Source organism: Sciurus carolinensis, chromosome 2 (assembly GCF_902686445.1).
Source record: "Sciurus carolinensis chromosome 2, mSciCar1.2, whole genome shotgun sequence".
Taxonomy (NCBI): domain Eukaryota; kingdom Metazoa; phylum Chordata; class Mammalia; order Rodentia; family Sciuridae; genus Sciurus; species Sciurus carolinensis.
In genome coordinates this window covers 90,999,693-91,024,329 of record NC_062214.1, presented here as the reverse complement: position 1 = coordinate 91,024,329, position 24,637 = coordinate 90,999,693, and the positions used below count along the sequence as shown (strand labels likewise).

The following is a 24,637-nucleotide window of genomic DNA, read 5'->3' as shown; positions in this document are numbered from 1 at the left end:
TGCAACATCTGGCATTCAGAATTCATCTCATATTTTAAAAACACATAAAACAATCCTCTAAATGATGGTCAGTTTTTTTGGCAAGTCCCAAAAGTCTATTTAAGTCATAATATAATACAGTTATTAAAGGTTTATAATTTTACAAGATAATACTTTTTCCTTCATTGTAAGTATTTAAACAAAAGAACATTTTTAAAATTTCATTATTTTAATTTAAAAACTGAAAAATTACATTAAAATTGATGTTGATTTATTTATATTTAAATCTAGCTAATTGAATAAAGTAAACACAATAGAAATATGAAGAAGGAAAGATGTAGATAATTTTTTCCCTCAGGACATCATTTGGGACTATTAAAATGTAAACATTGAGAGTAATGAAACTCTCTTTATCATGTTAAATATCCCTTGAAAAACATATAATTTTACTTTTTAAATTCAAGTGTATCATATACACCAGTCTAGCATTCATCAACCATGGCCCAAATCACTTTCTGGTTCATAAATGAAATGATGAATATACACTCTTATTAAGAAAAAGAAGAAATTCTTCAACTGCTTCCCTCAATCCTACTCTTCACGCTTGCAATACCCAAAGGAGAATCTTTCTCTCATTTTGTCTTAGATTTCCTTCTTTCCTTTTCTTTTCTCCTCCCTTTCTTCTTTTCTACTTTCTCCCTTCCATAATTTCTCTCTCTTTCTTCAGACTTTCCTCTGTGAACACTGAGTTTCTCTTATCAAAGAAATAATGAATTTTTATCTAATAAGACTATATAAACTAATACAACTCATTATTTAATAGACTCAAAATTAGAGGTCCAGAAAGAGAAAAGGACTAATCTTAGATAAAACAAGATCATCTGTTGGAGTACTGGGTAAGTCCTCATGTTCATTCAGTCTGAGAGCTAGCTAGATAAGTGGGAAATGAGGCAGGAAAGGAAAACCCCACAGATACTACAAATAAAGAGAAAAAAAGACTGTCATTCACATCAGAGGGATGTTTGAAAACTGGGCAATGGTTAAGTTATGACAGGTACCCTTACAGTACTTTACATTTATGAAGTAATTTATAATCCCTGAGATTCAGAACAAAATTAGTCAAGAATTTTCTTCATTTTTATGAGTTAAATACCTTGCTCCAAATGAGTAAAAAAGATAACAGAGTAGGACAAGACCTATATTTTCTTAGTTTAGGGGACTCTTTTCACAATACCACACATCAAGATATAACTGTTTTTTTCTGTGGGCTCCAAGTTATAGTCTCCGACTTCCTATACAGCTAACATTGCAAATGTCTACCAGTTTTCTATTCCACAAATTCAGAATAAGAGAAATTTCCAATGGAGGTACAAATAAGCACATTTTAAAAGCTGCAGAGAAGCAATTACCTAACTGAGGCGTGTCCATTTCCACACCATCACTGAAAAGGGGTGTTTTCATCCAATATGCAGTGTCCTGTTCCTCTGGAGATACAGGGGAACCCTGAAGCATGCCACCAAGACACCGCCCAATCAGGAGAGCAATGGTCCTTTCCAGATCCACAAGCCACACCCAAGACTGAGCTGGCTGAGGTAATGGCATACCAGCAGGGTCAATTACTTCCGTCCCTCCTATAGACAAAATCATTAGTAATTGTGTCTTTATCTGGCACATTCAAAATTTAAAAGCTTTCTCAAATCTGGTATTTTATACTATAATAATATAATGAGGCAAAATAATTTTATAATGAAAACATATAATACTTTCTATATATATTCTCTGGTATACCAGGCTAATTTAAAATACATGCAGATAAGTTGTACTATTAAATAAAACTTTCTACTGGGGATATAAATCAGTGGTAGAACACTTGTCTAGGGAGCACAAGGCCCTTAGTCATTCCCTAATAGAGGAAAAAAAAAAATTTAACTTTCTGAAATAAAAGTTTTCTTTGTGAAGTCACTAATTTTAAGATAAACATTAAAACAGTCTATCACAAAATTATGCATATATTCTATTCTTATTCTCCAGATCAAATTTTATCATTTCTAGTTTGTCTTTGAGTACATTACTCTAAAGTCAAAAGAGGAGTAGATCCATTAAAGAAACAGTACTATTTAATCCTTTTAGGGCTTGAATTCAGAATTGTTTTGTAGTAAGATGAAGATCCGTGCTTTCTCACTGTACATTTGGTTTTGGTTTTGTCTTTTTTTTTAGTACTGGGAATTGAGTCCAGGGTTCTTTACAACTGAGTTACATCACCTGCCCTTTTTATTTTTTATTTTAAGACAGGGTCTCACTAAGTTGCTGAGGATTACGGGCATGCACCACTATACCCAACTATACCTTAGTTTTTAAGAGTTCTTCACTTAAAAAAAAAAAAAGACACTTAAAGTTAAGAGCATATAGTGATATAAAGAAAAACAGAAATCAAAAAATCCAAAAAGCAGTTATTCGAAAAGACAAGGTTGGGAGAGGGAGCACACCCCCAAAATCCCAGATACTTGGGAGGCTGAAGGAGGATTCCAAGAACGAGGTCAGCTTTGGCAACTTAACAAGACCCTGTCTCAAAATAAATGTTTTTTAAAAAGGGTTGGTGATGTAGCTCATTGGTAAAAAAAAAAAACCCTAGGTTCAAACCCCAGTTCTTCCTACCTCACAAAATGAGAAATAAAGTGCCATATCTGAAAGCAAAACGTTATTTCCTATAAAGTACACAAAAAGAAAAGCACTGCAAGATAGGTTCTCAATTTCTAGTCTTTACATTCAACCAGCTATCTATATAACCAAGTGAAATAGTAAATACTGTCAAATGGGAGATTTAAAATGAAAAACCTTTAAGAAATAAAACTTTTTAGATGAATCTAATGTATTGATTAATCTAATAATATATTGATTTCAAATTTATAAATAATATATTGATCACAAATAATATATTGATTACAATATAAAAAATATATTGATTATATTATTTTAAGTACCTCTAAGGAAAAAAATGATGCTGAATAAATTATGACACAATGTTTTCCTGTCATGCATTGTAAGGTACCATCTCAATTTCAACTATGTCAAATTTTGAAGGAAAAGAAGTCTTATAACCAATGAAATGACAATACTTAAGCCTGATAATCATAAAGACACTTTTTGTGACTCTCATATATAAGCAACTTTTTTGGTTGTCTCATATCAGTTTCTCACTTAGACTCTAAAGTCTTATAAGATAATCCTGTCTCTGTGATTACACAAAACATCCAAGTGGCAAGACTTTAAATGATGTATACAAGAGTAACAACTTTTTTTTCTGACAAGTATTATTTCTGACAAGTATTTAACCTCTTAACTACCTTTACTTACCATGAAGAGGCCACTGTAGCTCTTGGTCTTCTAAAAGAGCAGCAGCTGGCAGAAGTCTATTAAGGCAATCAAGTGGTGGCAAGAGATCAAGGAGGTAACTCAATAAAGGACGAGCCACTGACACCGGGAGTAACAGTAGGGAATTAACAATCTGACAAAGCATGCTGCCTGCAGCTGAGACGTATATCACATCTATGAGAGCAAAAAATGCAATGTCAATTAACTTTCAGACAAACTTAAAAAAAAAAAAAAAAGAACCTAAGAAATACTACTTTAGTTTGGAACAGGGTAGTCTGATTCAATAATTCTTTGCTGAACACCCACCTGGTAGCTGGTATCACACTAGAATTTACTAACTTTCAACAAACACTTGATAAGAAAGGATACATACCTTCCATACTAACAAATTCAAAGGATTAAAATTGCTTTCCTTAAGATGCATTATGAATCCTCATTCATTAATTTATCCTCATTTTAAAATCTACTCAAATATTTATTGAGTATCATCTGGAGATGTAGCTCAGTGCTACAGTGCTTGCCTAGTATGGGTCAATCCCTGGGTTCAATCCCTAGTACTGCAAAAAAGAAATGTATTAAGTACCAACAAAACCAGGCACTGTTCTAAGTAAAGGAGATACAGCCATTACCAAGCACCCAAATTTCTAGCCTTGTGGTGATTACATTCTAGTGAGAGAAACTTTTCATACATTTTAAACCAAATTTGCTTTTTTTTTTTTTAAATTAAAACCACCTTAAAACATGTCTTTTTATTATGGATATTTATTTTAAATCAAATTTGTTTCAATATTCCATTGTATTTGAAATTAGAAGGAACATTCAGAGATGACATCAGTTTAAACACATTAAATTTTATATCACAGTGAAGATGATGTTGCTTTTGAACATTTTGTTCATCACTACACCAGAAGTTGGAAAAAAACCACAATAGGCAAATTATTTGCATCCAGATTAGGACTAAAGTACATTAATATAGCTGATACAGTTCAAGAAGCTTGATCACTAGGCACCGTGGAGTCGGGCAAGATGGAGTCTCCCACAAACATGCCAAAAAAGGCACAATGATGACACAATCCTGAAGGATACAGGAATTACAGAAGAAGAGCCAAGAGTTATAAACCAGGTGTTGGAGTCTGCCTTCTGATATGTGACCAGAATTCCATATGATGCTAAAAATTATTTAAGCCACACTAAGAAAGCTACTGTTAATGTAGATGATGTGTAGAATGGCCATCTAGTGTTGAGCTCAACAGTCTTTTACCTCTCCTTCCTGAAGAGATTTTTTATTAGATATTGTAAGGCAAAGAAATCAAACCCCTTTGCCATTGACCAAATGATAGTCAGGTTCTAGATCACCAATTTGATAGATATTGTTCAGCAGCTCCAAACTATGGACTCACGTCTATACAAAAAAAGACATCTACTTTGGCAGGAGTAAGAGCTCCACAGATAAGTATTGGTTCAATTAATATCAGATTAAGTACTCCCACACTAGGACCATCAACCCCACAAACCATGCCTGTTAAAATTAAAGATTCCAGTGTCTCACACAGGGCAAAGGTTTACAGTAAAGATGCCCGCTTCACAGTTTGTTGCTGAAAAGCATCAATTCCTGCAAAATCAGCAATTCAAAATGTTCTAATTAATTCATCATTATTTCAATTCAAAAACACTCTTGTTCCCATTAATCTGGTATCATCACAAAACACTGCCAGTGAATTATCAAATGCACCAGAAAAAAAATAAAAACAATGATATCTATGTTAATTTGTAATCTAGTCTTGATGCATATAACAAGCATACTTGAATTCATTGTACTGAAATTAAACATTTCAAGTTGTGTTTTAGAAAGCTTAAATAGTATTTAGTGAGTATAGTTACTGCACTTCGCAGTTGAAATGTTGGATTTTCTTTAACAGAACTAGTAATGGTTTTCATCAGTCTTTTTGTATAAAAATAGATTGTTCATCATGTTGAAAAAAATTAAAATAAGTAAATTTTAGATGCTTGTGGAACAGACAAAAGGAGGTATCTAATAGGTAATAATTTGAGTTTCTCAGCTTTTTTCTTTCTTTTCAGCAGGAAAACTTGAGGGTTCATTTGGTTAAGGACATACATACCAAATTATTAGTTGTGTTTTGAAAAATCAAGAAAAAATACAAGTAGGCAACAAGAAAAAGGCTCTAGTACTCAGGAAAGGAGTTCTTAGCAAGATACAGATATGGAAGTCATTAACATACATGTGATAAGTTAAAGACATCACTGAGATTAGACAAGTCCATTCAGGAAGAAAAAAAGAGCTTAAAATCCAGAGAATCCTCCATTTTAACAGCCATGTCCAAGGAAGAAGTCTACAGGAACCCATGGAAAAACAATGGTCAGAGACATGAGAAAAGACAGAATTGTGACTATAAACAAGGTCATAGGAGAAAGCATTTCAAGTAGGAAAAAGGAACACTGGCAAATGCTGGAGAAAGAGAAATAATAGATAAAAGCATCTTACTTTATACCATTTAAAACTAATGTTTCTGAGTTTATAGCATTCAATGTCTTTAAATTAAGCCTCTGTCATGTCAATTAAAATTTTTTAGAAGCAATTAGTGCTATCATCACCCCTAAACCATGATCAAAGGGACAGCTTTTCAATGTTTTTATTAGTGCATTACAGTTATACATAACAGTGGGGTTCACTTTGAAATAATCATAAATGCATATAACATAGTTTGCTGCTTCTCAATTCCCAGTACTACCCCTTTTTCTCTCCTCCTCCCTCCCTTTGATCTCCCTCCTCTACTCTACTGAATTTCCTTCTATTTATTTTTTTTAATTGGTGGATTATAGTTATACATAAAAGTGGAATTCATTGTGATATATTCGTGTATATCACAGTTGGTCATTTTCATTACATAGTTGGTCCCCCTTACCCACCCCTCTTTTATTCCCCAGGATCCCCTTATTCTACTGTTTCCCTTTTTATATCTATAATACCCACTCTTTATTTCCCCCCTTATTTCTCTCTAACTAGAGAGGAAATACAAATAGAGAAAACATGCAGCCCTTGACTTTCTGAATCTGGCTTATTTTACTTAGCATGATATTCTCAAGTTCCATCTATTTACCAGCAAATGACATAATTTCATTCTTTTTTTAAGGCTGTATAAAACTCCATTATGTATATATACCACAGTTTCTTTATCCATTCATCTGTTGAAGGGCATCTAGGTTGGTTCCATAGTTTGGCTATTATGATTTGTGATAAACATTGGTATGTATTACCTAGATACTGATTACCTAGTATACTGATTCCAGTTCTTTGGATAAATGCCAAGAAGTGAGATAGCAGGGTCATATGATGGTTCCATTCCTAGTCTTTTGAGGAGTTTCCATATTCTTTCCACAGTGATTGTACTACCTTGCAGTCCCAACAAAAAACAGCATGGTATTGGCATAAAAATATACAAGAAGACCAAAGGAACAGAATACACAGAGACAAATCCACATAGGTACAGTAATCTGATCCTTGACAAAGGCACCAAAAACATATATTGAAGAAAAGACAGTTTTTTTAACAAATGACGCTGGAGAAACTGGATATCCATATGTAGAAGAATGAAATTAGATCCCTATCTCCCTGCACAAAAATCAACCCAAAGTGAATCAAAGACATAGAAATTAGACCAGAAATACTACAACTACTAGAAGAAAACATAAGATCAACACTCCAACAGGCAACAACTTCCTTAAGAAGACTCCTAAAGCTTATGAAATAAAAGAACAATCAATAAGCGGGACGGTTTCAAATTAAAAAGCTTTCTGCACAGCGAAGGGCATAAAGAGAGAACCTACAGAATGAGAGAAAGACTTTGCCAGTTACTCTTCTGCAAAGAACTAATATCCAGAATAAATAAATCAAAAAACTTAACACCAAAAAGACCCAGATAACCCAGTAGATAAATGGGCAAATGATCTAAACAAACATTTCTCAAAAGAAAAAATACAAATGGCCAACAAATACATGAAAAAATGTCCAACATCTTGAGCAGTCAGGGAAATGCAAATCAAAACTATACTAAGGGGCTAGGGTTGTGGTTCAGTGGTAGAGCACCTGCCTGGCATGTGAGGCACTGGGTTCAATACTTAGCACCACATAAAAATAAAAAATCAATCAATTAATTAATTAATGGTATTGTGTCCATCTACAACTACAAAAAAACTATTCTGAGACTTCATCTCACTCCAGTTACAATGGCAATCATCAAGAATATAAATAACAACAACTGCTGGCAAGCTTGTGGGGATGGTGGATGTACACTTACACATTGTTGGTAGTACTACATATTAATACAAAAGTATTTTTAATAAAGAGTAGTTTCAAGATCATTCCCCTTCCACTCCAGGCTTCAGGCCCTCTTAAGGTTTTGGAAAGGCTATGGAGTCTTCCTTTTTAACCACCTAACCACCAATTAAATGTGAAATTCAATGCCAAACATACCTCTTAATTTATCTCCAACACTGCCATTCCAAGGACTTTCTTTGAGCAAATTTGCAGAACGTGAATAAATATCTGTGGCATGAGGCAACAAGAGCTGAAGATGTTTATGAAGTAATGCCACACTGCTTGAGTTCTGAGGAAAAAGAAGTTCATAAATTACTACTCTGAAAGATTCAAGTACAGTTTGGTGCAATGGTGCACACCTGTAATCCCAGCAACTTGGGAGGCTGAAGCAGGATGATTGTAAGTTTGAAGCCAGTCTAAGCAACTTAGCAAGACCTTGTATCAAAATAAAAATGGCTAGATTGTGGCTCAGTGGTAAAGCACCCCGGGTTCAATCTCCAGTACCAAAAAGAAATAAAGATTCAAGGTACAAAAATATTATGGCATAACCAAATATCTGAGTTTCAAGGTCCCTAATGGATCACCATAAAAGGCAAAGAATTATGTACCTCACTGATGTTATTAATATGGCAAAATGCCAGCAGCTGTTTCTGTAATGAACACAGCAGTTCATGAAGATGAGCAGGTTGACTGTTTTCTGATGATGATGTTCCAAGTAGAAATTTATCACTATTCTTTTCTAGTTCTCCAAATGCTTGATCCTAAAATGAGGCATAAATGAATATTATATTTGAAAATTTGAAAAAGTAATTCCCTATCACAAATGATTCTAACTTAATAAGCCATCATCTCCTTTTTCCTATTACCAATTTTTAAATCTTTGTTGTAATCCTTATGCTATTAGCTATTAGGTAGTAAAATTCATCAAGCAATTTCAATTTGTTTTTCCATTAAAAATAAACAAGTAATGTACGCTTCACTACAAAAATTTTGAAAACGGAAAATAAGAAAAAGGAAAACAGTACAACTAAAACAGTATATCTTCTGTACAGATTTTATTTTTACATGTTTGTAGATTTCTAACATAATTCTTAGAAATAAGTGAATTAGAGATGTACGTATTATAAGTGAATGATTTTAGATACTGAACTAGGAGGGAAATTGTTATAAAGGATTATAATGGCCTTATTATTATAGAGATTATAATGGCCTGGGTTAGAACCTAAAGAAATGAACTAGAAAAAGTGGCCTGGGTTAGAGGCTAAAGAAAAGGACTAGAAAAAAATGGAGAGATTTAAGAAACACCACATACTGAAAAGTAACAGTTTCATAATACAGGGAAAGCTATGGGGCCCGCTATTTACTCTCCTTCTGACCAGTCTATTAGTCAGAAGCAACTGCATTGTTTAATTATAAGATTTTATCTGTTTAAAGTTAATCCCTTGCTCATTATTCTTTTTAATTTTTTTTCCTATTTTTATCTGTTTATTCTTCTTAATTAACATGAAAAAGTGTGGTAAGATTCTACTACAAATCTTTTTGTAATTCTCAATTATATGTCATTTGGCCCCTCTTTCTTTTAAAAGACCTGACATGTTTCCCTCTTTGGGAAGATGGGTTCTAAAGTTTCATTTCTATCATAAGTGTTTAAAAAGCAAAATACCTTGACCTGAGATCCTTATCCCTTTATTCTTTTTTTTTTTTTTAACTATAATGAAAAAGCAACTTACTGTATAAAATCCTAAATTTCTTAAGAGGGTCTTCATCAAAATTTCAGCCAAATGGGTATCTGGATGGCAGCTCTGAGTGCCATAAGACTGATCTGACAGGTTTCCATAGCTAGTACACACAGAAGAGAGGTCAGCAGCATCAGATGGTGAACTGTAGCCAAGTAAGGAGGCTACATGTGTATGATCTTGCAAACTTGTCAAAATGATATCCAGTTGCATTCTCTAAAGAACAATGAAACAGGAACACATAATTAGCCTGAAATGCATTCGAATTTTTTTCAAAAAAAAGGATCCTAAGGGACACTAAACTATACCTTTGATGCTAACTAATCTATCTAATAGCCCAGATAAATAGTAATCTTCATGAAGTGTATAATTATAAGAAAAAAGCAATTAATACCATTCAGGAAAATGCAACTTACAGGTTTTTATTTCATCCTTCAATATAAAACCTAAAACTGTAAACTGAAATGGCATACTATGCATAATAATTTAAGAACTAAATGTAGATAGGAGTAGGAAATGCCAACAAATAAATATGTTACTCTACAGAATTACCCATGACAACTAATTATTCTGCCATTTAAAATAAATCACTTGAAATCTAAACCAAAGAAAATTACATATTGGAAAGCATCTATGGATATTATATTGCTAGTTATTACCACCTTCCTACTCAAATCTGTATATCTACAATTGATTCTTCTACTTGATTAAACAAAATATACTTATTTTAATGTGCTTAAGATAATAAAAATGAAAAGAATCAGCGATTCATATCCTAAAATACTTTTTCTTAATATGATCTTTTACCTTTAAGACAAATAATTTCAGACACAATTCTGGGCACTACTATAGTACATACCCTGGATTTCAATTCAGCATACAACAAATAAACCAAAGGCTCTTGGGCTTGACATTATAATCAACATTGAAAAACTAGTCATTATTTTAATAATTAGTCCCAATAATTTAATGAATTATCTCACCTGATGTCACTAGATTGCTAGGAATTCTTCCAATAAATAACTAGAATTTTGCCATATCCATCAAGTACTAATCCATGAACACATGGCAGTTGATTATCTTCTTTCCTCTCAATTATTTGTGATATTACTAGTTTACACAGATCCATGAAGAGGCTTACCTGTCCTTTAGATAAGCTTTCCCATCTATCAGGTCCTTGGGGTAAAAGAGAATGAAGTAATTCCATCCGTTCTCTTAAGGGAGGTAACAGCATGGTTGCTCCCACTGACAGAGTCTCAATTACAACCTAATATCAAAAAAGAAAAGTAGATTGATTGGCCTGATTCTTATTTTTTTTTAATAAAAACACATGAAAAGTGAGTCCATTGACTATTAGGATTATAAGAAAGTGGCATGTTCAGAAAGAAATTATATAAGTCCTTCTTTAGATATCTTTAAGAAGTCTAGAACACAAATTTTGGATTTGTTATCACCCAACCATTATTTAGTGTTGATCTGACAGTGTTGGGCCTAGTAAGAAATTGTGCAAAGTGGACCCGCTATTATGAGTATACAGTTTAATGAGGAAAATAAAGACCCTGAAAAAGTAATTAAAAGTAAGCCTCATGGAAGGTTTCTCTAATTATTAAGTATTTAAGAGTTGAAGATAAAGGTCCAGGTAGTATGAACAACACAAGGAATAGCTAGCTACATTATCTTAGACCTCATAACTTCTCAGGGTTATTAAATATTAATTTTTTTACCATCCTGCACAGTTTAATTTTTTTATTTGTTCTTTTTAGATATACATGACAGTAGAGTGTATTTTGACATATTATACATACATGGAGTATAACTTATTCTAGTTAGGATCCCATATGTGTGGCTGTACATGATGTGGAGTTTCACTGATGGTGTATTCATGTATGAACATAGGAAAGTTATGTCTGATTCATCCTACTGTCTTTCCTATTCCCATCCTCCCTCTCTCCCCTTCCTTTCCCTTTTTCTAATCTAATGAACTTCTATTCTTCCTCCTGTGCTTTACTGTGTGCCAGCATCCACATATCAGAGAGAAAATTCAGTCTTTGGTTTTTTGGGGATTGGCTTATTTCACTTAGCATGAAAGTCTCCAGCTTCATCCATCTATCAACAAAAGTCATAAAGTCATACTTTTTATGGTCAAATAATATTCCATTGTGTATATATACCACATTTTCTTTTACCCCTTCATCTGTTGAAGGGCACCTAGGTTGGTTTCATCGCTTAGCTATTGTGAATTGAGCTGCTATAAATACTGATGATGTCACATCGTTGTAATATGATAATTTTAAGTCCTTTGAGTATATACCAAGGAGTGGGATAACTAGATCAAATGGTGTTTCCATTCCAAGCTTTTGGAGAAGTCTCCATATTGCTTTCCAGAGTGGTTGCATCAATTTGCAGTTCAACCAGCAATATGTGAGTGTACCTTTTTCCCCACATCATCACCAATATTTATTGTTACTTGTATTCTTTTTATTTCAAATTTCTGTTTTTATTGTTTGTTATTATTTATTTAAACTTTTGGTTTTCATTTCCAAAAGAAAATACTGGAAGAAAGAGAGGTTTGATCCCATGGGAAGTCTCTGGGACTAACTCCTTCTATTCCTTGAAGATCCTTTAGAGATCCTCCACTGTGTGATGGACAGATGTGTCCTACTGCAGGTTTGACAGCAGAGCAGGAGAAAAATGTTCCAATTCTCCAACTCCATCACATATCATGTAATTCCACCATTGTTTGAAGAAAGAAGGAGAATCAAATGTCAACGGGACTTGGCAATGGCAAAGAGAATCATATATACTCTCTTCAGTTAAGAACTTTTCAGTGGGTCTCACAAATGGATTGATTTCATTAAGTTCACCTTTGCTAGGTTCTACTCCATTCTGTCCAGGAAGAGCTCTTGGCGCAAGTTCTGCTACCATACAGCAGGCCTCTCGCCTTGGAGTCCAGCACAATAGCTCTGTCCTCATGGAGGTGGAGCACCTGCAGCCACTTACAGGGCTCCTACTGGCTACAGAAGGTGTCATCACTACTCTACAGCCTCAGTGTTCTGTTACTTGTATTCTTGATCATTGCCATTCTGACTGGAGTGAGATGGAATCTCAGTGTAGTTTTAATTTGCATTTACCTAACTGCTAGAGATTTTAAAATATTTTTTCATATATTTGTTGACCATTCGTATTTCTTCTTCTGTGAAGGACCCGTTTCATTTCTTTGCCTATATTGATTGAGTTGTTTTTTTGGTGTTGAGTTTTTTGAGTTCTTTATACATCCTGGAGATTAATGCTCTATCTGAGGTACAGGTGGCAAAGATTTTCTCCCATTCTGTAGGTTCTCTCTTCGAATTCTTTATTGTTTCCTTTGTTATGATTTTTAGTTTGATACTATCCCATTTACTGTTTCTTGATTTTACTTCTTGCACTTTAGAAGCCTTATTGAGAAAGTTAGTTCCTAAGCCAACACGATGGAATATTGGGCCTACATTTTCTTCTAGTAGGTGAAGTGTCTCTGGTCTAATGCCTAGGTCCTAGATCCACTTTCATTTGAGATTTGTGCAGGGTGAGAGACAAGTTCAATTGCATTCTGCTATATATGGATTTCCAGTTTTCCCAGCAACATTTGTTTAAGAGGCTATCTTTTCTCCAATGTATGTTTATGGTGCCTTTGTCTAATATGAGATAACTGTATTTATATGGGTTTGTCTCTTTTTCTTTTATTATGTTCCACTGGTCTTCATGTCTGTTTTGGTGCCAACACCATGCCATTTGTGTTACTATAGCTCTAGTATAATTTAAGGTTTGGTATTGTGATGCCTCTTGCTTCACTTTTCTCGCTAAGGATTGCTTTGGCTATTCTAGGCCATTTTTCCAAATAAATTTCAGGACTGCATTTTCTATTTCTATGAAGAATGTCATTAGAATTTCAACAGAAATTCCATTAAATCTGTATAGTGTTTTTTATAGTATGGCCATTTTAACAATATTAATTCTGCCTATCCAATATTTCTATTAATCAATGTTTCTAATTCTTTGAATTGTATAGTATAATAATTTAAAAATTCAAGTGCACAGAAGAATTAATAACCCTTCTATCAAAGTCATGTGTTCACTAACAGTTAATAATTGATGGGCTGGGGCTCAGTGGCAGAGTGCTTGCCTAGCAGGTGTGAGGCACTGGGTTAGATCCTTAGCACTGCATACAAAAATAAACAAAGTCATGCTCTCCATCTACAACTACAAAAAATTTTTTTAAAAATTGGAAAAACCTTTAATGACTTCTTCAGGTTACTATTATCATACTACATTTTAGTTATATAAATTTAACAGAGGTGATTAAGGATTAAGGACTGAATTAATGAACTACTCCTTTCCAAAACCCGTCTAAAAACATGGGGAACAGCAGGGAACTTAATATAAAAAGATTTTTTAAATGGCAAGGGAAAAACATCATCAAAATTTTAGAAGCAGAAAGCAACAGGTTAACTGACATAAAGAGACCTGAAAAGGATGTAAAAAAAAGTCATAAATGAGAAAAATAAAAATGCACTTCAATTTATACTCAAGCACTTCTGCAATAGAGGTCAAAGGAGGAATTTGAAATAGGACTGGTTAAAAACTGGTTAAGACAATGGGCACAGCTGAGGATAGGAATAGTAAACTAAAAATAAGGGAATTTTAAAGAGAAAATATCTTCTGAATGTTGAAGCTCCTGAGGTTTTTTTGCCTACCATAAGACTGTTACGCAGGTTTATAACTTCTGACAGTATGTTAGGAAAGCCTTCTTTTGGGAAATCTGACTATCCTAAAAGAAAAGACCTTACAGGACACTGCCCCCCCCCCAAAAAAAAAAATTAGCCCAGCCCATCAAGCTACAGGGGCACAGAATCTTCCCACCACTCATTTCATTCATTTTCTTTTCTTTCTTGCTTTTTTTTTTTTTTAATGGTGCTGGGGATTGAACCAAGGAACTTTGTTCATGCTAGGCAAGCATTCTACCACTGTATATCCCCATCCCTGGTGCTACACTCTTAAACACAACTGGGCAGCCAAAATGTGTTAGAAACTTTTAAAAAGCCTTTTATTATGAAAAATATTAAAACAGTCTAATTTGTTTTAAAAATAAAAATAGAAATTACATATAAAAAAATTAAGATTTTTTTTCCAGTCCTAGGGATTCTGCCACTGAGCTAGTTATGTTGAGATAGTTGTCCACGTTGGTTTTACACTTGTGATCCCCCTGTCTCAGCCTCCCAAGTAGCTAGGATTAATAGGAACGAAAATTACTATATTCAAAAAGGGTAAGAAATCAGGAAAGTAGGTTACTAAAGAACACTCAAAGTGTAAAGAACAGAGATCTTACAAATTTTAAAAAAATGAATGTAGTATTTTGAAATCTCAATAGAATGTTGGGAGTAGTGGACTGCCTATCAAAATAAAATATAAAAAGGGTATGTAGAGCTGTTGCAGAGCATTTGCCTAGCCTGTGCCCAGCCCTGAGTTTAATCCCCAGTACTACACATATACGTAGGAAAAGTCTCAATAGAACAGTTAGAATATAAAACTAAACTCAAGGAAAAGGGGAAAAATGGAAAACAGGAAATAAAATGCAAGAGAATTAAGAGGACTGATCCAAGAGGTCCCAGTATCACAGTGATAGAAGAATTCTAGAGAAGAAAACAGTGAAGGGGAAATCAACAAAATACTTCAAGATAATTTCTTAAAATATCATGCTAAGTGAAATAAGCCAATCCCAAAAAAACCAAAGGCCAAATGTTTTCCCTGATAAGTGAATAATGATACATTATGAGGGTCAGGGTGGGAGGGCAAGAGAAGAATGGAGGAACTTTAGATTATATAGAGGGAAATGAGAGGAAGGAGGGGGCAAGGGATATGAAAGATGATTGAATGAGACAGACATCATCATCCTATGTACATGTATGATTACACAAATGGTATGAATCTATATTGTCCACAACCACAGAAAAGTTGTATCCCATTTGTGTACAATAAATCAAAATGCAATCTGTAAAAATAAATCTAAAAAATTTTTAAAATAACAATAAATTGAAGGCTATGAATTTCCCATCTAAAGGATATCTACCACAATGCATAAAGTCAGACCCATATCAGTTCTTACCATTTGCAATGTGAGAACACAAAGGAGAAGTGGAACTTGCTAAATCATCCAGAGAGGAAAACTAACTTACATAATTAAGAAACAATTTGGACAGCACTAATTTTCTAAGTAATACTTAAAGCTAGAAGAAAACCAAGCTGTCTTCACAATTTTTATAGGAACTTGATTTCTAATGTAGAATTTGACTATTCATAAATATTTTCTATTCTCAAACACTTAAGGGTGAGAATATTCTTAATGTGTTTTCTTATTGACCATCTTTCAGAAGCTAATGGATATAGAAATCCAGCAGAAGCTACCTTACCCAAGGTTAAGGGTAACATTGCCAGTAAAAAGAGATATCAATATGAACCCTATATGATGATGTACCAAGGACACACCATTTCAGTGGTATTCTCACCCAAAATATAAAAAATTGATTCAATCATAAGACAATAACAGAGAGATATCCAATAAAATAACTGGTCAGCAGTCATGAAGTACCAAGGTCAATAAAGGAGGCTGTCTCTTCCTCTGGAGATGGTCAGTATTCTCCCTTGAATGTGAATTCCTTGTTTTACTCTAAAGGCATCTTTCTCTTGAGATTGCCCCCACTGTCCCTTGAATATGTGTCTGCTTTCCTAAATAAACCTCTGTCTATGTCTTTGGAAGAAAAGAAAGAGAAGAAGACTGAGAAATTGCTACTAAGAAGCTAAGGAGAGGGGCTGGGGTTGTGGTTCAGTGGTAGAGCACTTGCCTAGCATGTATGAGGCACTGGGTTCGATACTCAGCACCACACATAAATAAATATAATAAAGGTATTATGTACATCTACAGCTAAAAATATTTAAAAAAAAAAAAGAAAAGAAAAAGCTAAGGAGAAACAACAATTAAATGCAATATGGGATCCTAGAAAATATCCTACGACCACAGGGACATTAATGAAAACAAATGGAATTTCTAAAAAGTTTAGTTTAGGTAATAGTATTAAACCAGTACTAATTTCTTGATCTTGATAATTATACCATGGCTATGTAAGAAATTAATATTAGGCAAAGTTGGGTAATATATGTATATATAAACCATTACTTATGCAACTTTTTATTAAGTCTACAATTGGTTCAAATAAAAAATTAGGGCTAGGGATATGACTCAGCAGTAGGGTAGGGTACTTGCCTAGCATGCACAAGATCTTAGGTTCAATCCACAGCATGCATAAATAAATAAATAAATAGATAGATAGATAAATAAATAAAACAAAGCTAAAAAAGAAAGAAGGAAATTCACAAAGGGTTCAAGGAAAAAAATGGGAAAGCACACATGAAAGAATAGTTAATAGTAGTTGTTATAAACAGATAAATTGTTAGAAGTTTCAGGGATAAGTAAAGAAGAACAGAAATAGCCATAAATATAAACAACATCCTGGGATAACATCCTGGGACAAAGCATCTCTAAGTAATCTCTGAGGACGGAATGGCTACCAAGGAGATCTAAGGAATAAACAGGTAATTTTAATTTTTTAAAGTCTACTTTTCCTTGTTTCAGTCCAGAACTTTTAACATTTAAAAAATCTTATGCTATCCTATTTCTGATAAGTATTAAATTATCACAGTTCTTATTTATCAACTCTCCCCCCCTTATTTCAGAGAATATATTCTTCTAGTTGAAAAATAAGGTTTTAATTTTTCTGTGTTTAATAAATTGACTTTATTTCATAAAATTCAGTGGCTTTTACTATATCCAGAGTTATGTACACATCACTAATTTTGGAATATTTTCATCATTCCAAAAAGAAACTCTGTGCCACTTTCCTCTTCTCCAAACCTCTGACAACTACCAACCTACTTTCTTTTTCTATAGATTTGCTTATTCTGCAAATTTCATATTTACGGAATCATATGAACATGTAGACTACTGTGTCTGGTTTATTTCACTTAGCATGTTTGTAAGATTCAGTCATGTAGCATATATCACAGTTCTTCATTCTGATTCTTTGTTTTTATAATTTTTTAATATTTTACAATTTTTATAATATTTTTTAACAGAATAATAGGTCTGGACTCCAAATTCTAGCTTTCCAAAATATAAAGCATTATGTTATTATATTTTTTTCTTTTTAGTTATATATAACAGAGCATAATTTGGCTTATTTATACAAACATGGTATACATCTTATTCTAATTAGGATACCAGTCTTGTGGTTGTACATGAGGTAGAGAATCACTGTAGTGTATTCATATGTATATATAGGAAAGTTATGTCAGAATCATTCCACTGTCTTTCCTATTCCTCCCCACCATCCCTTCATTCCCCTTTGTCTATTCATTCTGTTTTATGGCTGAACAGTAGTATTACATTGTATAGATATACCACCTTTTGTTCACCCATTCATCAGCTGATGGACACTTGTGTGGTTCCAACTTTTTAGCTACCACGAATAATGCTTCTGTGAGTATTTGCATCAGAGTGTTTGTGTGGATAATGTTTTCAATTCTCTAGGGTATAGACATTGTAGTGGAATCACTGGATCATATGGTTACTCTATGTTTAACTATTTAAGGAACCATTTGACTGTTTTCCAAAGCAATGCATGGTTTGACATCCCCATCAGCAATATACAAACGTTCTAATATCTCTACCACCCCAAACATTTACTATTGTCAGTCTTTTTGGTTCTAGTTATTTAATGAGTATAAAGAGTATCTCACTGTGGTTTTCATTACATTTAACTAATAACTCATGATGGTGAATACTTTTTTGTGTGTTTCCTGGCTAATTGTATATTTTCTCCAAAAAAAAAAAAACCTAAGATTCTTTGCTCATTTTTAAAATGAGGGTTTTTGTCTCTGTCTTTCAGTTGTAAGAATTCTTCATATATTCTAGAAACTAGAACTTCATCAGATGTCTGATTTTGAAATATTTCTCCCATTCTGTGAGTCATCTTTTCATTTTATTGATAGTGTCCTTTAAAGCACAATATTTTCAACTCTGAAGAAGTCCAATCTCTTTTTCCCCCTTTGGTTGCTTGTATTTTTGGTATACTAAGAAATTAATGCCTAAACCAAGGCCATAAAGATTTATACCTACATTTTTGTCCGTGATTTTTATACTTCTGGATCGTATAATTTGTCTTTGATATGCTTTGAGTTAATCTTCTGTATATGATGTGAGATAAAGTGCAGTTTCATTTCTTTGCATGTGGGTAATATCCCAACACCATTTGGTGAAGATATTTTTCTCTTTCTCACTGAATTTTCTTGGAAGTCTTACAGAAAATCAAGGACAAACATGAGTTTATTTCTGGACTCTTATTCTATTCCATTGATCTATTCTTTTTTCAGTATCACTCTTAATTACTGTAGAGAAAAAGTAGTAAGTCTTGAAGTTGAGAAATGTGCAGTTTATTTTATTTTCTGTTTACTATTATAAAAATGTTTTTTTCAGCTTTCCAAAATTAATACTGTATCATAATACCAAATAAGTTTTTTCAGACCATCTCTCTTTATGTATAATCATTGTTCTTTTGTATCCACTTATTCCTCCTTAAACCAACTTTTATCACGACTCTTTCTGGGGCTCTATTGGATGACCCAGTCCACTTATTCAGTTACCACAATTGAATAAGCCATGTCTAGGTGCTAAGAATATAAAAATAAATAAAACTGGTCCTTACCCTCAAAGATTCAGCTTGTGTGAAGATGCTTATAAATAGGTAACTATAATAAAATGTGATAAGAGGAGAACCTAAATGAGAGAAACTCAACCATGTGGGAAAGGAAAGACTGAATGGTTTCTCCGAGATGGCACCTGCCCTGTGTTAAAGAATGAGTTAACCAAAATATCTACTCCCATCAAGAAAATAGGAGGGCTGGGGAGACACCTCAGCTGGCAGAGTGCTTGCCTTGCAAGCACAAGGCCCTGAGTTCGATCCCCAGTACCGCCAAAAAAAAAAAAAAAAATAGGAGAAAAAGAAAAACATGCAATTGAAGTTGTCCATTACACAACTGAATATATCATATACCTAAAATTTCCAGAAAAGATGTGGCTTGAGTTACAAATTCACAAGTCTTATTCTCTTACCTCTTGGATTTCATCTGGAACTGTTGAATCCATCAGTCTGAAGAGCAAATTTCGAAGAGGACCTGCTTGTCTCCCAAGAATGCTGGTAGCTACCCCTCCCGCAAGTGCAAGAGCAAGGTGATTAGAAAGCAGCTTCAGGCACAGCTTGAGGAAACTGTGGTGTTCCCTGAAACCAAATAAACTGCTATAAATGTTTGGAACTGAAAAATGTGTTATCCAGTGGAGGTAACATTTTTTTCTCTTTCAAAATTTTGTCAACTTGCCAGGCACAGTGACTCATGCCTGTAATCACAGCAGCTGAGGAGGCGGAGGCAGGAAGATCACAAGTTCAAGACCAGCCTCCGCAAGGCTTGTGAGACCCAAAGCTAATTTGCAAGACCCTGTCTCTAAATAAAATATAAAAAATGGTTAAAGATTTAGATCAGTGGTTAAGCACCCATGAGTTCAATCCCTGGTACCAAAAAAAAAAGTGAACTCAGAATCAACAGAAAAAACTTTTTAATCAGTTTTAGTTGTACATGGACACAATACCTTTATTTTATTTATCTTTTTTTTTTTTCATATGATGCCAAGGATCAAACCCAGTGCCTCACACATGCAAGGCAAGCACTCTACCACCTAGCCTCCTAATAGAAATTTTTAAAATATGTTTTGTGAAATTATGGATAAGCTTTAAAACCTACAAGCTATTAAGAAGTATAAGTTTATCTCTTTTCCAGCTTATAATGAAGTTTCATATAAATTTATGGAAAAACAAGAAAGTCATATTTCAGAATGTAACACACAAATATAAAATACAAAGCTATTTATAACATACCTTGATGAAGGGAAAGGAAGAGGGGGAATCTCACTGTTTATTTTATCACAGTATCTCTCAAGAAATGAACGCAGGTGTGAGAAGGTACTCTCTTCAAGATCTACACAATAAGGTCGATGCCATGCAACAACTTGTCTATAAGGAAGCATAAGAAAATCATGAATGAACCTCAAAAGGAAATTTCCACACAAGATATAAAACAAAAATCAAAACATGGTAAGGCTGAGAGATTTCAATAAGATACACAGAAAACCTTCTGTGCATTCTAACCTTACAGCCAGAGTTTATTTTTATTTTCTGTGTTTTATATTAGGAAAGTGGCTTTTTTAAGTTCCCCAAAATTAGTACAGTAAAACCACTCTTTTTAACAACTGACAAAAACCAAGAATTTGCCTTCTTTAAGAAGAAACATAACGGCATGTGCTGGAAGGTTTGGATACACATTCATTTGAAAGCAGAGGGATGAATCACATGATCTACTAAATTCTGGTTCTAGGCATCTATACATTTTATAGAATCAAGGTCTAGAATACAAAATACATTCTAAGTTGTAAATCAGTCCAGACATACCCACAAGTATCTGAAATAAACCATTCCTTAAAATTCAATCTCCTACTATTGGCTAAAAATCACCAATTAATTTAAAATATATGATTTTCACTTTAGAAAAAAGTTAAATTTCTGCAAAAAATAGCTTCCTTAACTTAAAATAAGTATTGCCATTGTTTGGGTGGAGGATAGGGTTTTTTTTGTTTTGTTTTGTTTTTTACCAACCAGATAAAGGTACTAAGGTTAAACAACCGTTTTAAATCCATAAAGCCTAGTACTGATCTTAATTATTCAATTTTATCTTCATATTTAATTTTTTAAATCATAATCTAGAGAGAGACAGGAAATTCAAAATGTTTAGAAGACAATTAAATTAGCTGGGTATAGTGGTGCATACCTGTAAGCCCAGTGACTGGGGACCCCACAAGTTTGAGGCCAACCTTGGCAACTTATTAAGACTCTGTCTCAAAATAAAAAAGTCAAAGGGACTAAGGATTTAGCTCAATGGTAGAGCACCTCTGGATTCAAACCCAAGTAGTGGGCAGGAGGACAAAAAGAAGAAAACAATTCAATTAAGAAACTATCTTAGATACAGGTTATAACTTCTTGCTTACAAAACATATGTAACCTCAATATTCAAATGAAATCTAGATGTCATTTCTAAACCAATTCTAGAAATGTTCAGAAGGACACTTTATGAACAAAGTACAGTTATTTCTGTTTTTACTGGTGTTTCTACTGTTATTAAAACATAAGAATTTTTAAAACATAAACACCTTACCTGTCTCTAGGGAGAGCAGTCCATGCCAGGCTATGTGATGTTCCAGCAGAGATCTGCTGAATAGCTATGCCATCTAAGCCGCTCACTTTCTTTGGTTTAGTAATAGGACCTGTGGAATTTCCTTGGCCACACTGCCCCATTGAGTTATTACCCCAGGCATAAACTTCATTATCTGAAAACAAAACAAAATAAAACAAAATTCGAACTTAAATGCAATATATTTAAGAAAGATAATTACTAATACTATTTCTTTAAAACAAATCAATTTACCATGAGAAAGAGCCAAACAATGACTGTCTCCAATAGAAATGTCAACTATTCTTGTGGCAGCTAGTTCTTCAATAAGTTTGGGTCTCAAGGCAGTAGCTTCTGAAGAACCACAACCTAGACAAGCCCCACAGCCCCAAGCATAGACCTGAAAAAAACAGAAATACACTGCATGTAAGTTCTTGAGACAATTAGTCTGTCAACATAAATTGTTTAGAACTAAATGTCATATCAAACGAGTATACTTTGATACTAACAACTTTCAGATACTAGAATAATATTCACTGCCTTGATCATTTTAAGGATGATCACAGAAATCACTGCACAGGTGGACAGGGAGCTAGGCTGGAAAAAAAATTAGTCATAGAAAAAAATGAAAAGATCTGAAAGATTCTGAAGTTATTACTGATTTACTTGTATTTTGTTATATTTATCTGACCTCAGCAACTTTGTAAATACTACCTTAAAACTTCTCCTTTACATGTTTCTACTCTGCAGTTGAGACCAAGATTAGACCAAGGTGTGATCATATATGGATAAATCACACAACTAATGTCTAGAATTCAGTTTAAAAAATACCCTACCCCACTGTTATGATAATTTTAATTTTTTAAAAGAAGGTCATGTGAAGCAGTAGTTGACATAGTTCCCTTTGAACATCTTCATTTTTATTAATTAATACCAAAATAGCCACTGACTGATTTAAAACACCTGGGCAAACAAAGGATTGCATAAGAAAGAAGAAAATAAAATGATTCCATTCACAATAGCCTAAAAAAAAAAAAAAAAAAAAGCTTGGGAATCAATCTACCAAAAGACATGAAAGACCTCTACAATGAAAACTACAGAACACTAAAGAAAGAAATTAAAGAAAATCTTAGAAGATGGAAAGATCTCCTGTGTTCTTGGATAGGCAGAATTAATATTATCAAAATGGCCATACTTCCAAAGGCACTACACAAATTTAACGCAATTCCAATTAAAATTCCAATGACATTCCTCATAGAAGAGAGAAAGCAATCATGAAATTCTTCTGGAAGAACAAAAGACCCAGAATAGTCAAAGCAATCCTTAGCAGGAAGAGTTAAGCAGAAGGTATCACAATACCAGACCTTAAACTCTACTATAGAGCAATAGTAACAAAATCGGCATGGTACTGGCACCAAAATAGACAGGTAGACCAATGGTACAGGATAGAAGACACAGAGACAAACCAACATAAATACAGTTACCTCATACTAGACAAAGGTGCCAAAAACATACAATGGAGAAAAGATAGCCTCTTCAACAAATGGTGCTGGCAAAACTAGAAATCCATATGCAGTAAAATGAATTTAAACCCCTATCTCTCACACTGTACAAAACTCAACTCAAAATGGATCGAGGATTTAGGAATTAGACCTGAGTCCCTTCATCAAACAGAAGAAAAAGCAGGCCCGAATCTCCATCATGTTGGCTTAGGACCAGACTTCCTTAACAAGATCACCAGAGCACAAGAAATAAAAGCAAGAATGAATGAACGGGATAGATTCAAACTAAAAAACTTTTTTTCAGCAAAGGAAACAATAATGTGAAAAGAGAGTCTACAGAGTGGGAGAAAACCTTTTCCATACACACTTCAGATAGAGCACTAATCTCCAAAATTCATAAAGAATTTAAAAAACTTTACACCAAAAATACAAAGAACCCAATCAATAAATGGGCTAAGGAACTGGGTAGACACTTCACAGAAGAAGATATACAGTTGATCAACAAATATATGAAAAAGTGCTCATCATCTCTAGTGATTAGAGAAATGCAAATTAAAACCACCCTGAGATTTCATCTAACTCCAAATAGAATGGCTATTACCAAGAACACAAGCAACAATAAGTGTTGGCATGAATGTGGGGAAAAAGGCACACTCATACATTGCTGATGGAGTTGCAAATTGGCGCAGCCACTCCAGAAAGCAGTATGGAGATTCCTCAGAAAACTTGGAATGGACCCACCATTTGACCCAACTATCCCACTCCTCAGTTTATACTCAGAGAACTTAAAATCAGCATACTACAGTAACCCAGCCACATCAATGTTCATAGCTGCTCAATTCACAATAGCTAGATTCACCAACCTAGATGCCCTTCTATTGATGAATGGATAAAGAAACTGTGGTGTGTATACACACTGGAATACTCCTCAGTCATTAAAAAAAATAAAATTATGGCACTTGCTGGTAAATAGATGGAGTTGGAGAATATTATGCTAAGTGAAATAAGCCAATCCCAAAAAACCAAAAGCTGAATGTTTTCTCTGATAAGTGGATGATGATACATAAAGGGGGTGGGGTGGCAGAGGGGGTAAGAGAAGAATAGAGGAACTTTGGATTGTGTAGATAGAAATGGGGCAGGAGGGGTGGGGAAGGAAAGATAGTGGACTGAGACAGACATTATTACCCTATGTACATGCATGATTACATGAATGGTGTGAATCTACATTGTGTACAACCATAGAAATGAAACGTTGTACCCCATTTGTGTACAATGAATCAAAATGCAGTATGTAAAAAGAAGAAGAGAAAAAAAGAAAGAAAATGACTGCCAATCTGGCAACCCAAAATGAA

General features: G+C 33.8%; 1 protein-coding gene and 1 pseudogene across 5 annotated transcripts in view; one reads left to right on the top strand and one right to left on the bottom strand.

Moving 5' to 3' along the window:
- Positions 1-24,637, bottom strand: part of Herc1 (HECT and RLD domain containing E3 ubiquitin protein ligase family member 1) — a 202,647-nt gene that overhangs the window by 105,535 nt on the left and 72,475 nt on the right. For all 5 annotated transcript variants that reach the window (XM_047542544.1, XM_047542548.1, XM_047542545.1 and 2 more), the window contains exons 9-18: positions 22,039-22,183; positions 21,769-21,940; positions 20,439-20,573; positions 19,622-19,787; positions 10,565-10,690; positions 9,418-9,639; positions 8,296-8,448; positions 7,844-7,976; positions 3,334-3,525; positions 1,389-1,610 (exon numbers count right to left, since the gene is read on the bottom strand). In XM_047542544.1, the coding sequence (XP_047398500.1) occupies positions 1,389-1,610; positions 3,334-3,525; positions 7,844-7,976; positions 8,296-8,448; positions 9,418-9,639; positions 10,565-10,690; positions 19,622-19,787; positions 20,439-20,573; positions 21,769-21,940; positions 22,039-22,183 (1,666 nt within the window). The remainder of the gene's footprint in view (positions 1-1,388; positions 1,611-3,333; positions 3,526-7,843; positions 7,977-8,295; positions 8,449-9,417; positions 9,640-10,564; positions 10,691-19,621; positions 19,788-20,438; positions 20,574-21,768; positions 21,941-22,038; positions 22,184-24,637) is intronic.
- On the top strand, positions 4,220-5,097 carry LOC124973294 (transcription initiation factor TFIID subunit 9-like; annotated as a pseudogene).